The 16,808-nt window shown below is 42.6% G+C and overlaps 2 protein-coding genes across 2 annotated transcripts in view; one reads left to right on the forward strand and one right to left on the reverse strand.

Annotated features, from left to right (window-relative positions):
* The window catches only part of LOC143964428 (histidine--tRNA ligase, cytoplasmic-like), a 192,483-nt gene extending 186,909 nt beyond the window's left edge, over window positions 1-5,574 (reverse strand). The window contains exon 1 of the mRNA XM_077474147.1: window positions 5,152-5,574. The gene's annotated coding sequence lies outside the window, so the exon portion shown is untranslated. The remainder of the gene's footprint in view (window positions 1-5,151) is intronic.
* Window positions 5,575-5,925: 351 nt separating this feature from the next.
* ZMAT2 (zinc finger matrin-type 2) overlaps window positions 5,926-16,808 on the forward strand; it is a 50,397-nt gene continuing 39,514 nt past the window's right edge. Inside the window, exons 1-3 of the mRNA XM_077474148.1 lie at window positions 5,926-6,062; window positions 8,253-8,346; window positions 10,956-11,082. Coding sequence (XP_077330274.1) covers window positions 6,045-6,062; window positions 8,253-8,346; window positions 10,956-11,082 — 239 coding nt within the window. The 5' untranslated portion in view covers window positions 5,926-6,044. The remainder of the gene's footprint in view (window positions 6,063-8,252; window positions 8,347-10,955; window positions 11,083-16,808) is intronic.

Genomic DNA, 16,808 nt, shown 5'->3' on the forward strand with positions numbered 1-16,808 from the left:
TGTCTTGACGATTCTTCTGCCTGGTGCCTTGGTACTTATCCAGTCCGCCTGTGTATGATCCGGCTTGTCCCCGACTACGCCTTGCCTGCCGCCTTGGTGCTGTTCCTGCCTACCAGCGTCCAACCCGGCCTGCTTGAAGATCTGCTAGTGTGCTGATCTCCAAGACACGACACCTTCCTCTCTGTTCCGGTGTTCCTGCTGCTCCTGCTCTCCGCTGATCCCGGTTCCAACCTGCATCTGGTTCCCCATCTGCTACTCAGAGTCCGGACCAGCCCTTGCATTTGTGACCTGCCAGGCACTTGTGCCCCTTCTGTGCTCCTGAACATCTGTCTGATCTACCAGGAGTTCTTGAGCAAGAGGAATATGAGGAGCCGCTCCCTGCATCCGTGGGCTCAACCATCAGGTACGTGACACCTCCATGTCTGACGGTGGGGACGGTGTCCTTGCGGTCATAGGCAGAATTCCTCCTCCTCCAAACAAAGCAAGTTGAGTTGATGCCAAATAGCTTGATTTTGGTCTCATCTGACCACAACACTTTCACCCAGTTCTCCTCTGAATCATTCAGATGTTCATTAGCAAACTTCAGGCGGGCCTGTACATGTGCTTTCTTGAGTAGGTGGACTGCACATGCTGCGGGATTTCAGGATTTTTCTTGATGAAAATCATCCCAGCTGCCTTGAGATTGACTAGATTCTCCCATGTAGATGTGGGCTGATTCCTCACCGTTCTCATGATCATTGAAACTCCACGAGGTGAGATCTTGCATAGAGCATGGAAAATGAGAAAGGAAAGCACTCACAATGCCACATCTGTAAATTGAAGGGGGAACAAACAAGTAACCAAAAGGTCGGACTTTAGAGGCTTGGAAACAATGGAGTAATAGCAAAAATTATATTTATTGAAAAAAGTACATGGTATAATCAGTGTTCAAAAGATTAAAAATCATATGGAATGATACAATTTGTACAGTGAGCCCTTGCGCGTCTATGTGTTTTGCCGTTAGGCTTCTTCAGGACACAAGGTTCAAAGACTTGGGGGCTAAGAATATGCATGTATCATACATGCTAGGGGGGGGGAGTACAACTGGGGGAATCCATAGTGGAGAAGGATCTAGGGGTTTTGGTAGCTCATAAGCTCAATAATAGCATGCAATGCCAAGCTGCGGTTTCCAAAGCGAGCAAAGTCCTTTCCTGAATTAAGAGAGGTATGGACTCCAGAGAGAGATATCATTTTGCCCCTGTTCAAATCATTAGTAAGACCTCATCTGGAATATGCTGTTCAGTTTTGGGCACCAGTTCTCAAAAAGGATATCGGGGAAACTGGAGAAAGTGCAGAGAAGGGCAACCAAACTGATAAGAGGAATGGAGGAGCTCAGCTATGAGGAAAGATTAGAGGAACTGAATTTATTCACTCTTGATAAGAGGAGATAAGGGGGGATATGATCAACATGTACAAATATATAAGGGGTCCATATAGTGAACTTGGAGTGGAGTTATTCACTTTACAGTCAACAAAGAGGACAAGGGGGCACTCTTTACGTCTAGAGGAAAAGAGATTTCATCTCCAAATACGGAAAGGTTTCTTCACAGTAAGAGCTGTGAAAATGTGGAATAGACTCCCTGCAGAGGTGATTCTGGCCAGCTCAGTTGATTGCTTTAGTGCCGGTTCCCACTAGCGTGATGCCAGACATTGCATGTAATTCGCAGCGCACGGCTGTTCACATTACATGCGATGTCTGTGCGGGTGCAATGTCAGCCATACAGATAGTATGGCTGATATCGCACCGCATTCGGTCCAAACACGCACAGGACCCTTTTTTCTGTTCGGACCAGAATCGGATCGCATGTGTGTTCACACATATGCGATCCGATTCATGTCCGAACTGTCAGTTCGCAGTGTGATATGTGAGCTGAAATGGTGGTGTCGTTAACATATGACACTCCCCATCAGATCGCATATGGCAGTGTGAACTGCCGTGCGTGTCAAGTGCGATGCAGTTGATTCGCAGGGTTCTCGCATCGCACTAGTGTGAACCGGCACTAAGTGTACATAATATAACTGGGTACTAACATTAAGTGCCGGTTCACGCTAGCGCGATGCGAGAACCCTGCGAATCATGTGCGGGTTCCCGCATCGCTCCCGACACGCACGGCAGTTCACACTGCCATATGAGAACTGCTGGGGAGTGTCATTATATGTTAACGACACCCCCCATTTCAGCTTGCGTATCGCACTGAGAACTGACAGTTCGAACATGAATCGGATCGCATATGTGTGAACACAAATGTGATACGATTCTGGTCCAAACAGAAAAAAGGGTCCTGTGCGTGTTTGGACCGAATGCGGTGTGATATCAGCCATGCTATCTGTATGGCCGACATCGCACCCGCACAGACATCGCATGTAATGTGAACAGCAGTGCGCTGCGAATTACATGCAATGTCTGGCATCGCACTAGTGTGAACCGGCACTTATAGGTAAAGTTGATCCGGGGAAAATCCGATTGCCTCGGGGATCAGGAAGGAATTTTTTCCCCTGCTTTAGCAAATTGGATCATGCTCTGCTGGGGTTTTTTGCCTTCCTCTGGATCAACTGTGGGTATAGAATTGGGTATATGGGATTGTATGATATTATTATTTTTATTTTTTGTGGATGAACTTGATGGACATGTGTCTTTTTTCAACCTGACTAACTATATGTAAAGACGTAACAAAAAAAAGGGGAGAGCGAATCTCACTGTCTTATGGTGGACTAGGCCTCGTACAAATCTCCAATGGCCAGGTTTCCAAAAATGTGGAATGCTTCTAGCAAACTGAAAAAGTAAACAGCGTGCAAATGGTTTAGTAAGTAAACTTAGTGTTGCTACAACAGGGGCAGATGTGCGTATCATGTCAATCAGTGACAATACCCACCAGAAAGAACGCTGGGAGATCCAGGATCCAATAGGGAAAAACACTAATGAAGCTCAGTAACGTTAGTGGCACGTAATACAGCCCAACTAGCATACAATGCCCATAGAAGGGAGATATGAATACTGAGACGGATGGATATGCCTCTGGGAGACAGTCTGGTGCTGAACATGTACAGCACCAGGCTGTCTCCTGGGGCATATCTGTCCGTCTCAGTATTCATATCTTCCTTCTATGGGCATTGTATGCTAGTTGGGCTGTACTTTTGCATATCAGTCTATGCCTGATGTTTTTCCTGGAGAGGAATGGCTTCTTTGCTGCCCTTCTTGACACCAGGCCATCCTGAAGAAAGTCTTCACCTTACTGTGCATGCATATGCACTCACACCAGCCTGCTGCCATTCCTGAGCAAGCTCTACACTGGTGGTGCCCCGATCCCACAGCTGAATCAAGTGTGGGAGATGATCCTGGCTGTTGCTGGATTATTTTGGGTGCCCTGGGAAGCCTTCTTCACAAATGCAGTGGAAATGTTTTTATGGGATTAAAATGATTGTAAAAGTCTCTTTTTTTTTTTTTATAATAAATATGTTATACTTATCTGCTCTGTGCAGTTGGTTTTGCACAGAGCAGCCTGGATCCTCCTTCTCTGCCCCTGGCCTCTCCCTCCGGTGCATCTTCTGGTCTGTTTCAGGTCCGAATTCAGGCCAAAATTTGGGCTGAAATTGGACCTGAATTGGTGAACGGGGACTCACGAGACCCTTGCTGTGAGCCGCTTCGTTCCTCATTGTGAACCCAGCCTAAAGTTCATTTTTATGGCAAAGAGGGACTTTGCAATTAAGTGCAATTCACCTTATGGAGGTACCAAACTCTGTAGCATGACAATGGACCGGGTTCCCTTCTTACCCTTTTATCTTCCTTCTGACTCTCCTTCCCTTTTCCTTTGGATTCCTCATGGATCAGATTAATAGATATCAGAATACCCATCCCCCCCCCCCCCTCACCTCCCCTCTTTCCTCGTTTCTTCTCCCCCCCCCCTCCTTTTACCTAACAAATAAACCTGGAACTCAGAATCAATAGACCTGTGTGATTGCTCCCTCTTTATATAGGATATATGGATTCATTGGAAGCTTACTGAGTAAATTAGTCTGTCATTTGGTTCTTACATTGAAATAAACAGATAACAGTTTGGATGAGAAAACTCCTTACCTGGGATGTAATACTGAGAACATACCAGCATGATTGTATAACCTGTTTTCAAGTGTTTCGGCTTAAGATGTATACTTTGTTAAAAAAAAAATTGCAATTCATCTGATCACTCTTCATAACATTCTGGAGTATATGCAAACTGCCATTAAGGAAGAGCTCAGGCGTGTTCGCAAACAGCACGTGCGTAGCCCCCCGGGAATTCGGCACTGGGGAGCGCTAATCACAGGCAGTGAGACATTTCCCGATCTCTCCAACCGTGCATCAGAATAATGTCTCCCTTCTTGTGATTAGCGCTCCCCAGTGCCGACTTCTTGGCGGCCTCTGCATGTGTTGTTTGCGAACACGCCTGAGCTTAACCTTAATTGCCATCATAAAAACTGAAGCAGCAGACTTTCTGAAAAATAATATTTGTGTCATTCTCAGGACTTTTGACCACGACTGTAAAACAGACACAAATTGAATGGGTGCGAATGTTAAAAAAGTTCTAGATTGTAAGCTCTAACAAGCAGGGCCCTCTAGTCCCTCCTGTATTGATTTGTATTGTAAGTCTACTGTCTGCCCTCATGTTGTAAAGCGCTGCGCAAACTGTTGGCACTATACAAGTCCTGAATAATAATAATATTGTCCTGTTCAGAAGCGATGCAGCATTGGTTCTGTTCATGGATCCCCTGGCGAACAGAACAGAGCAGAGCGGCGTGAAAGGGCCCTTAGGTTTTAAACATATTCATTTATTATTAGCATGTAAAGATGAGCTCAGGCGTGTTCGGATGCTCCACGTGCAGAGCCCGCCAGGAAGTTGGTGCAGTGCTGCGCTAATCACAGGTAGCGAGACATTGGCGCGATGCGCGGCTGCAGAGATCGGACAATGTCTCACTGCCTGTGATTAGTGCAGCGCCGACTTCCTGGCGGGCTCTGCACATGGAGCATGCGAACACGCCTGAGCTCATCCTTATTAGCATGTTGAAAAGGTGGTAAAAAAGGAACAAGGAAAGGCAAAATATAGGCATCTAAAATATTGAAATAATTACGGTACTTACCTAAGATGAAATTGTCAGAAACAGACATGCAAGGGTTGCCTTTGAAAACTGTGAAGACCTGCTAGATACTACTCACTCTTCAGCTCATGGCCTTGCAAGTGTTTGAATTAATGTGTTCAGTAAAGTCTTTCTTCGTCTTAGATCATTATCACGGTAAAATATATAATCAGACTAAAACAAGTGCACTATAAAGCAGACACCCTATCCCTGAGCTTCCCTGTAATGCTGCTTGCAGTCCATGTGATTGTGTCACCTCCAGAGGAAGTAGACCTTCTAGTTCTCCTTCAGTCCTATCAGACATGAATGAACTCCCCCAGATAAGAACATCCCATAGGAACCATCAGGACTATAGAACTGTATATTGCACATATAAGCACATCTCGTCTACACGTAAAAATCATTCACTCGCAATATTTCTTCAGCTTTTTGCTCAACAAACGGCAAATTGCCCACATCAAAGATGGCTGAACTAAAACCTGCCACACCCCCTAGTGTTCTCAAAATCTCACACAGTCCCGAACATATTATAGTGAATTAGCTACTATATAAACCTATTGTGCTATGCTGATGTTACTCGAGCTTGTTTTATGTAATTGTTTCATTTACGTTCATACACATAACGTGTTCCGTCAGATTAGGCAACCCGTCAAAAGTTATAGCGGAAGTGACGTTCCGTCACGGCCATTTTGGTACACCCCCACTCAGCCGCAGTAAGCAGACAGTCTGAAGTCAACAAGCGGACATCTTTTTACACCCACGCCAAGTGAATTCTTTTATATGCCGGGGGCGGGGCTATTCTCCTGTTTTACCGGGGCGGAACTAGCGACCTCACGGCGACGGGGAGGAGTATTACCTCATCTAGTGCGACAGCTGGCTTCAAGGCAAGGGGAAAAATGGCGTCAGGAAGTGGGGTAAGGAGCTCCTGGGGATTGATATTGGTTGTGTGTTAATGGAACGAGCTGGGGATGGAGAAGCTGGCAGCAAAGCTTTGATATGTGCTGAGATTTCTTCAGAGAAACCCCATAGAATAGTACTTGGCCACAAATCCTTAGTGCACTGGATTCCTTCCTATGTACCATCGGATTTCTAGAGGCACTATTAAAGTGTAACTTTTTTTTTTTGCTTTGGTTAGTGTAGAGAAGGGTTAAAGAGGATCTTCACCCCCTGTTTGTTTATTTTTAACCCCTCCTCTTCCCTTGTTTGGTGGTTTACAATAAACCTACTTGGGCGCTCAGCGAATCAGGCGTTGTTTCTCGCGCCAACGCTTTCTCTTTTTGCGCTGTTGACTGTTCCCTTCCTGGTTCTTGCAGCTGTCCCTTGATGACGCACATAAGCCACGGTGTGTCATTGGGGGGCCAGCTGCAAGTCCCCATTCACACGTCAACAGTTAGCGTTCTTCCAGGAGCGACTCGGATTTCCATGTTCTTCTTTTGTGCCTGTTCACGTCTCTGAGAGATGTGCTGTATGTCAACGTTCAGGCAAAAGTGTTTTGTAAACCCTCCTTTGTATATATGTATATAAACATTTACCTGCTCTATGCAATAGTTTTGCACAGAGTAGCCTCGATCGTCCTCTTCTGTTGTCCCCTGCTGGTGTTCCAGGCCCCTCCTCTTCACCAGGTGCCCCCACAGAAAGCTGCTTTCCCTGGGGCACCCATGTGGGCTCGCTCCTGAGTCCCGCTGCTGCATCCACACAGACAACAGCACATTGTCACACACCCACTCCTGGGTTTGATTGACAGCAGCTGGAGCCAATGGCCTCCTGCTACTAGCAATCTGTCCAATAAGGAGAGAGACAGAGGCTGGAGACACTGCACTTGTGCACATCTCTGGATCAAATCAGACTCCGGTAAGAAACTTTAAAAGGGGGGGGGGGGGGGGTGTGTGTCTTGGAGGAGCTGCAGCACAGAAGGTTTTTCACCTTAAAGATAATAATAAAAAAAAAAAATATATATATATTTATTATTATTATTTTTTTCTTTTTTAAACCAGACTTTACAAATGTGTTATACTTCCCTGCTCTATTGCAGTTGATTTGCACAGACATTTCTCGGGTCCCTCTTCTGTGCTCATGGCCCCTCCCTCCTATTGAGTGCTCCCACAGCAGGCAGCTTGCTTGCAGCTCTGTGTGCCTTTAAATTGTGAACACTTTATCACACATCATGTCTCCATGTAATGACCCCTAGACTAAGGACTGCAGCCTATGCGGAAATGGATGCTCCTTCATACTCACTACCAAGCATTGTGTTCTGCATACATATTGCCACAGACCTACCAGAAAGGGATGGCAAAGGTTTTATTGAGAAAACGAAACCAGTATGCTGGCAGCCCACTGGAGATTAGGTCAAAGCCACTTCACCCACATGTACCCTGTGGCCCCCCGTGACCTAAAATAAAAGACCGTTTTGTGGTCTTTGTGCTCATTCATTTCAGGTGCAGGGGCTCTATTTATAGGGCTCCCAAACCCGCTCCAAAGATGCTGCTTGCAGGACTTTTTCTTGCCCTCTACAGGCGCACCACCCAAGTGTGAAAGCACACTTTGCAATGAATGGGAGGCAGTTTTCAGAGGCTATTTCTAGCTATAAAATGCCTGAAAACTGCCTCAGTGTGAAAGGGGTTTAAAGCATAAGTTCACCTTTCATAACCTTTTACACCCATATATGGGGAACGGCCCGAGCCGTTTTTGTTTGAAAGTTGGCACTGATTGACTTCAGTTCAGATGACGCCCAATGCCATTCACTTATTGCCTCAATTGCTTGGCTATCAGGGACAAATTCAGTGTAGTCCTCTATGAATGCCACTTGTGGACGACAAACTTGTTTCCTTTATTCAGCAATTCAGTTTCATATCGCTGATTGGCTAGTAGATGAGAAGCTTCATCTCTGTTCAGGGGCCTTGAGGTGATGCAGGAAGCAATGAAGAGATAATCCTGAATGTTTCAATCACAAGTCTGTTCAAAAATCGCATATCGTTTGGCAGGAGAAAAAGTAAACCTGTTTTCAGTTTTGCATTTATTTGTCTGCCTATAGCGCATTTTTCTTGGCATGGATTCTTTATTATAGTTTATAATATTTCACCATTTGTAATTTATTTTTTCTACAGTCCAAAAATGCCGATTTCCGTCGAAAGTGGGACAAAGATGAATATGAGAAACTTGCCCAGAAACGAATCCTTGAAGAGCGAGAAAAGAAAGATGGTTTGTATTTTGTTTACAAATTGGACATTGTTGTGGCAGACATGTCAGAAAAGTAACCATTTTGCCTGTTTTATCACTTAAAGTGGAACTAAACCCATTCATTTAGACATTCCTAAAACAGTCACATTGAAGGCTAACCGTGAAGGATAACTGTCACAGCTGCTTGTTATCTCAACATAACTGTTAAGCCATCAAATAACTGGTGTCATAACTGATCACAGGTGCAGCATCATTACAACTGCAGATCAAACAAAAGCTACCGTAGGATGGCCACTTTCTTGGCTGTGAAGAGTAGGAGAGTTTCGTTCCACTTTAATTTGAGGCAGTGGAATGCCATGATGACAGAAAAAAATAAGTATAGATCTATAACTTAGACAGTCAAATATAAGTAGAACTAAAGGCAGAAATGTATTTTACTTTGAATAGTTCAAGGGAGGAGTATAACTCCTGTCAGACCTCCTTCTTCCCCGTGTTATTTTTATTTTTATTTTTATTTTTTCCCCGTCATCTGTGTCCCATTGCAGAGATTTCCTTTTCATTTCCTGTCCCATAGCCAAACAGGAGGTGAGAGGAAATCCCTGCAATTTAAGGTGACCTATCCATTTTGCTCAAATTTTTCTGAATTTGCCCCAGTATTGCCATAGAGTGAGATTATTGTGGCAAGAGCTGCACTCTGTTTAGCCAGGTTACTACCAGTGTTCGCTTCTACAGAAAGTACGGATATGGTTGCATTGATTGCAGAATTTTTCTTTGTGCTGTGTTTGTGAATGCTTGAAATGCGTTTCGAGGCAGCCAAGTGGAACATGGTATACCATGACCTTGAAGAGCCAGGGGGTTAGCTCCTGTTATTCTGGGGTATAAGGTTGACATTACTCTGGGAAATGGTATCATAGTGCCTTGGGATGATGGAGGACGGTGAGGTGTAGGATGAGGGTGTCCTATAGTAAGTTAACTTTGGATGATGCAATGCTTTGTCCACTTGATGTAGGCATTCATTTGATTAACAACAGATTGATTATTCAGTGGACTTTTTTTTTTTTTTTTTTTTTTTTTTTTAAGTTTACTTTTTATGCTGGCTTTACATGATAACAATATTAAGCAGCCATCTGGCTGTACCTGTAAATGCTCAGTATGCCATTTGCAGCTTTCTGCTCCTAGTCGAATCTCTGGCGTAGAAGGTTCAGCAGCTCACAGAGAATGTTACTACAAGGAGGCAAACAAAAACACATAAATTTCATGACAAAATTTGTTTTGGGGCCATTATGTACTAAATGTGTATGGATTGTTTTAGAACAAGAATATTATTTTTTTTTGTGTCACTTTAATGCACTATAGCAACAAGATCTAGTGAAGAAAACCGCACGTCTCTGCACAAGGGTGAATAAGCTCTAACTGGTCAAATGGCCTTATTCCATAAATAAGTGCAAACAGAAAAAGTCCAATTATTTACTCTAGGGATGCACCAATTCGTCAGCTGCCAAAAAATTATTGGTCAAAAATAGGGTTATTGGCGCTTTGCCGATAGAAAAAAAAAAAAAGTGCTGATAATGGCCATTGAAAACTGCACACGATTTTTTACGATTGTTGGTACAGAGCTTTCAAGAGCCGATCATGACAATTCATCTGATCTTATTCAGTCAGACATGTTTGAAAATTTTCCCTACTACGATATCAGATCGTTTTTATTTATTTATTTTTTGTCAGTACAGTTGTAGTCCGAAAATACAAATATACTACAATAAATGACATCACTTCCAAATATTGTTTTTTATTTATTTATTTATTTTTTTTTTTTTGTGAAATGTTTACATATTTACAATATTTTAGCCTTGATGCATTTGCAAATGGCCTTCATTAGACCTGCACGATTCTGGCCAAAATGAGAATCCCGATTTTTATTTATTTATTTTTGCTTTGGATAAAAAGATCACGATTTTTTTCACTATTTTCGCAAAGTAAAATCTTTCACATTATACAAAAAAAGGGCTAACTTTACTGGTTAGGTTTGCGTTTTTTTTATTTTTTTTCAAAAAAATTGCGTTTTGAAAGACCGCTGCACAAATACAGTGTGACATAAAATATTGCAACAACCACCATTTTATTCTTTAGGGCAGTGAAGGTGAACCATGGCACCCCAGATGTTTTGGAACTACATTACCCATGATGCTCAAGTACTCTGCAGTGTACATGAGCATCATGGGAAATGTAGTTCCAAAACATCTGGGGTACCAAGGTTCACCATTACTGCTCTAGGGTGTCTACTAAAAAATATATAATGTTTGGGGATTCTAAGTAATTTTCTAGCAAAAGAAAAAAAAATGTATCTTGAAACTAACAAATGTCAGAAAAAAGTTTAGTGAATAAGTGGTTAAACTTGTTTCATTTACACACAGTCTATTCCATTGACAAAATGTTACAATGTTTTTACTTAAGTTCAACTGATAATGTTTTGCTTCTTGGCAGACTGCCCAGTTTTTCTCTTCCTTTCTTTTGAGACTGTGGCTTCAGAAGAGCAGAGAGATTCTTGACGTTTAATCGTGCAGCTCTAGCCTTCATGCATTTTACAAAATGGTGCTATGTATCTTTTAATACATATCTTTTATTTGTAGGAAAACCACTACAGCCTCCAATTAGGAGAGAATTACTCAGGCATAGAGACTACAAAGTTGATCTGGAATCCAAGCTGGGGAAAACTATTGTTATTACAAAGACCACTCCACAATCTGAAATGGGCGGGTAAGAATGTTTTTGTTTTATTTTTTTATAGAATATCTCTAAACTTTTATTATTGTTAATTTTAATATAAGCTTACTTGAATAATCTCTCCTTTCATGCTATGTTTGCTTCCAGTCTGGCCATCTCTTTCCACAACTTCCTTGCTTTGCAGCTTCTCTGCTCATTTCTGTTGCTTACAATAAATTTCTAAGCACTTCCTATCCCATGGTACCTTGCTACCTGCAAGCACTGATTCCTATACTGACCCCTCCTCCTGAAACTCCTCCTCCATCAGCACCTCTGTGGCTCATATGGCAGCTTCAGTGAAATGTTGGGGGGGGGGGGGGGGTGCATATTCACAATATATGGTTTTAAATTTTGAGGTCAGGAAATGTACCTTCTGTTACTTTTAATGGATGTAGCCAGCTCTGCAGCCATGTGCAGTGCATGTGGTTGTGGCGCACCAGTGTGGGATTTTAGGGGGTTAAAGCAGGGGGTAATGAGGTGCTACAGCGCCTCCTCTCTGCTTGTCAAATGCTCTCTTAAGAGCCATCTGAATTCAGTACACCTTTCAGAGAACAAAGTATTTTGGGCAGGATTTAATCCCTTGAAACTTGAAGCTGGCCACAAACACAACACTAGATTAGATTGTATAGTGTCCTTTTTGATTTACTAACTATGTATGCCAAGGCCTTTTAGTTTAAGCTTTTACACTACATAGTTGGTAAATCTAAAGAGAGTGTGCAAAGATTAAAATTTTTAACTTGTGGTACCAGTTTAGGTCTGCTTTGCTGGGAGACATTGTAAAATAGTTTGGACAATTATCATGCATCTGATAATCTTCATGTCTATAAATAGCAGGATAAACTTCTTCTGCTTGAAAACTATTGGCTTCACAAATACAGCAATCATTTCAAGTGCCTGCCCAAATAAAGTGATACTAAAGTCTTGTTTTTATTAGTTAAAAATAATAAACATGTTATACTTACCTGTTCTGTGCAGTGGTTTTGCACAGAGCAGCCCAGATCCTCCTCTTCTTGGGTCTATCTTTGGCACTCCTGGCCCCTCCCTCCTGCTGAGTGCTCCCACAGCAAACGGCTTGCTATGGGGCAGCCCTGCCTATTTATATTTTATTTCTATTTAGACACGGAGCGATGGCACATGGCCCGTCCCCCGCCTGCTTTCTCTCCTCATTGGCTCACTGACTTTGACGGCAGCAGGAGCCAATGGCGCTGCTTTGCTGTCTCAGCCAATAAGTAGGGGTGTCTCGAACAGTCAAGTCTCTTGTGCAACATCGCTGGATCTAGATCAGTGGTGCCCAACCTTTTGAAGAGCGAGGGCCACTTAAGCAACTTGGTAACTAGTCATGGGCCACAATGAGCAGGTGGATGACAGGTCCAAGTGCACTCAGCATATGCAGAGCTGACAGACACAGCCCGCTCAACTCTGGGCCCTCAGATCTGCCCAGATGGAAGGGGGCGGATCCCCGTGGCTTTTTTTTTTTTTTTTTTTTTTTTTTTTTTAACTGGATTGGAGGTAGGTGGATGTAAATGGCCACAACTCCGTTTACATCTGTGGTTCACTAGAGGTGAATGGGGGTTCTGATCGTGTCGGAACCGATCGTGTCAAAAGCAGCCTAAGGCTGCTTTCACACTGACTTGCTGTGGTTTACCCACACTGAGGGTGCAGCACAGTGCACCTGTGGCTTAGCTGTACCTTGCCATAGACTTCTATTATATCTTGCAGGGGTGGTGCACTTTCTGAAGTGCACCAAACCCACAGGTAATAGAAGTCTGCAGGTGTTCTGTGCTGCACCTGCGGATCAGTTTGAAAGCAGCCCAGATATGCCCATATACACACTGATTTTAGTAATTAACTTGCCTTTAGCAACAGTCTTCCATTCAGGTTGGCTCATGCTGCTCTGCTCCGCAACCACTTGCTTCCTCTACCGCCGGCTTCATTCACAACACTCTTGCTTTGGGATGGTGGGTGGGCAACCCACAATCTGCACTTGCCAACCCGCCATCCCAGAGCAGGAGGTCGCGGGCTACATCAGAGGGCTCCGCGGGCCACAGGTGGCCTCCGGGCCGCTGGTTGGGCACCCCTGATCTAGGTAAGTATTAGGGGGCCTCTGCACATAGGTTTTTTTTTTTTTTTTAATTGTAATGCATTAAGATAAAAAAAGTTTGCTTTTACAACCACATTAAATAGGAATTTCAACTACTTGGCCTGCGAGATATATTGCAGTGACATTCTGTAATTGGGTACCAGTTAGTCCCAAATTTTCATTAACTCATCAGCAAAAAGTCCTGCTTTCCTTGTGACCATGGAAGATAAGAATTTGTGTTTGATGGTGGGAGCAGCAAAAGGGGGAGGTGTTACATTGGAAAGTAAGGAAGAACATTTGCCAGTTACAGCCCAGGTTCTTTTATCTATTCTGTCTCACTCATTATGTAATGGCTGTCCGTTTACTCAAAATCCCTAGTATTTCTGGTCCTGGCTTTTGGCATTTTGCTGTACTACAGTGCTGTGGTTTCCCTTTTTTTTTTTTTTTTTTTTTTTTTTTCCATACATGTCGCACTTAAAGGATTCAGATAATCAAATAAATTTTAATATTGCACAAAGATAACCCTAGTAAATACAAAATGCAGTTTTTAAATGATTTCATTTATTAAGAGGAAAAACCTGTCCAAACCTGCCTGGCCCTGTGTGGAAAAAGTAGTCACTCTTGCTAAATCATGAATAAACGGTGGAACTGTTTTGGAAAACAGTTAAATTTCTGTTTTACAATAGGGTCCACAACGCAGGTGGAGCATATCAAAACATTAAGAACTGGTATAAAAGAGAAATCAAAAATATTATACCACCAGTTGTGGCATTAGATTTTTTTACTAGCCATGCCAAGGTCTGATTACTGCCAGACCTGCTGAATCAAGAAATCCCTCAAAGATGAGCTCCATCCCCCTTACCAAAAAATTAAGTCAGCATTTACAAATACTGTAGGTGCTAACTTTTGAGGACGCTTACCTGTCCAGGGATCCTGCAATGTCGGCACCCCAGCCGATTTAATTTTTTTATCAGCTTTCTGGTGTTGCCGCCGCCATTAGTTGTCCCTACTGTGCATGAGCGAAGCACGCTGCACGCTGCACTTTGTGAATAGCAACACATCATGCTGCAATATAAGGAGATTAAAGAACCATTGAGAGACAAAGTAATTGACATGTGTCAGTCTGGAAAGGGTTACAAATCCATTTCTAGGGCTTCGGGACTCCAGTGAACCACGGTGAAAGCCAAAACTTAAAACCGTGGTAAACCTTCCCAGGTGTGGTCGGCCTACCAAACTTACTCCCAAGAGTACAGCGACGACTTATCCAGCAGGTCATTAATGAACTCAGAACAACATCTAAAGAACTGCAGGCCTCACTGGGCAAAAATGGAATCCGTGGGAGAGTTCCAAGGCGAAAACCACTGCTGACCAAAAACGCAAAGGTCCGTCTGGCATTTTGCCCAAATCTTGATTATTCCTAGGACTTTTGGGAAAATATTCTGGGGACTAATGAGACAAAAGTTTAACTTTTTGGAAGGGATGCGTCCCATTACATCTGATGTAAAACTAACATTTCATATAAATAACATCTTACAGTCAAACATGGTAGAGTGATGGTCAAGGGCTGCTTTGCAGCTTCAGTATATAGCTTGCTTCCATTTAATGGGACTATGAATTCTAAATTATACCAGCAAATTTTGCAGAAAAATGGCAGTATGAACTGAAGCTTACAAGAAAATTTATCATGATACTGACCCATTTATCAAAGAATGGTTGAAGCAGGGGGGAGTTTTGGGTATGGCTGAGTCAATGTCTTGATGCCCATTCTATAGAAATGGTAGGGATGGACCAGAAGAAGTTCATGTGAGGAAGCCTATTGGCATCCATCTTTCTACACAAATGAGGTGGTTGAATGAAAAAAAAAAAACGCTAAGGAAGAATTTGCTTTGGATGTGTTTAATAAAATGCAATGGAAATGGCCCCTCTGTTTACCTGGGTTCTTGTTGTTCATTTTTGGGACACCCAGATCTCGTTTTAATTTGACCATTCTGAAATTTAATTTTAAAAAAAGCCACAATCAATGGACATTTTCTGCATGTAAAAAAAAAAAGTGCATTTCATTTTTTTTTTTTTTGTAAGCTTTGCACCATTGGTGCCATGCAGACTCTCAGAGTAAGTTGTCTTTTCTGAATGAATGACACAGCCATGTGGGCTAGGGTTGCACCGATACTTTTTTATTTTTTTTATTTTTTTAAGACTACCAATACTTTTTTTCTCGAGTACTCGCCGATAAATATATGTACACACACGTATATGTACATCCCATGCGCAGCTTCCTGGCTGATGAATGCAAATTTTCCTCCAGTATTTCTTTATAACATACTGCATTCATCTTGCCAACAATTTTGACCAAATTTTCTGTGTCTTTTGTAGCTCACACATCTCCAAAACATCAGCGATCCACCTCCATGTTTCACAGTAGGAATGGTGTACCAAAAAGCTCAATTTTGGTCTCATCACTCCAAATGACTTTGTGGTAGAAGATTTGAGGCTTGTCTCTGTTCTGTTTGGCATATTGTAAGTGGGATAATTTGCGTATTAATGACTTTCTTCTGGTGACTCGACCATTCAGCCCTTCTTCAAGTGCCTCCTTATTGCGCATATTGAAACAGTCACACCACATGTTTTCAGAGAGTCCTGTATTTCACCTGAAGTTATTTGTGAGTTTTTCTTTGTATCCTGAACAATTTTCCTGGCAGTTGTGGCTGAAATTTTAGTTGGTCTACCTGACCGTGGTTTGGTTTCAACAGAACCCCCTGCCACTTCTTGATTTAGAGTTTCAACGGTGTGGATTGGCTTTCTCAGTTCCTTGGTTATCTTTTTTTTTTTTTTTTTTTTTTTTTTTTTTTTTTTTTTTTGTATATCCCTTTACTGTTTTATACAGTTCAACTACCTTTTCCTGCAGATCCTTTGACAATTCTTTTGCTTTCCCCATGACTCAGAATCCAGAAACGTTAGTGCAGCACTGGATGAAAGATGCAAGGTTCTTTCAGGAGTCCAGAAACTCATTGACGTTTTATACACACTAACTACAAACGGATCACAGGATTAAAGATGAGCTCTGGCGTGTTCACACAGCTAACATACAGAGCCCGCCAGGAAGTCGGCACTGCTCTGCCTTAATTTTTTTTTTTTATCATTCATATTCTCAGAAAAATGGCCAAGAAATCATAAATTCTGCCAGGGTATGTAAACTTATGAGCACAACTGTATGCATGAATGTGTGTGCAGCCTCTCCTTCACTTGCTTGTGATATCCTTCCTGTCTTCTCAGGTCTATCTGGGTCTATGCACTCTAGGACCTCAGTTACCATCAAGTTCCATTTCCATTACCATTTGTCAAGAGAATTTTACATCCTTGAATGCTGTTTCACCATGCGCTGTTGTTGGTTCCTATCAGAATTACCCCTAGAGGAGAATGCTGAGTTGTGGATCACTTGAGTTGCTAGATCAGCTAGGACCATTTCATGTCACTTAATTCTCTTATATGGAGGCAACCATTCTGACATTGGACACTGTTACCCTAGTGCCCTTCCCTGGCACCTCCTGAGTGAATTGCATGGATAAGCCCACCTTACTTTAGTTTTTTTATATATATTAAAAAAATAAAATAAAATTCTTGATCCTTGTTCTCAGAAGTT

The sequence above is a fragment of the Lithobates pipiens genome, unplaced genomic scaffold (genome assembly GCF_037356315.1).
Source record: "Lithobates pipiens isolate NorthernLeopardFrog02 unplaced genomic scaffold, aLitPip1_a1.2 Scaffold_8, whole genome shotgun sequence".
NCBI lineage: Eukaryota > Metazoa > Chordata > Amphibia > Anura > Ranidae > Lithobates > Lithobates pipiens.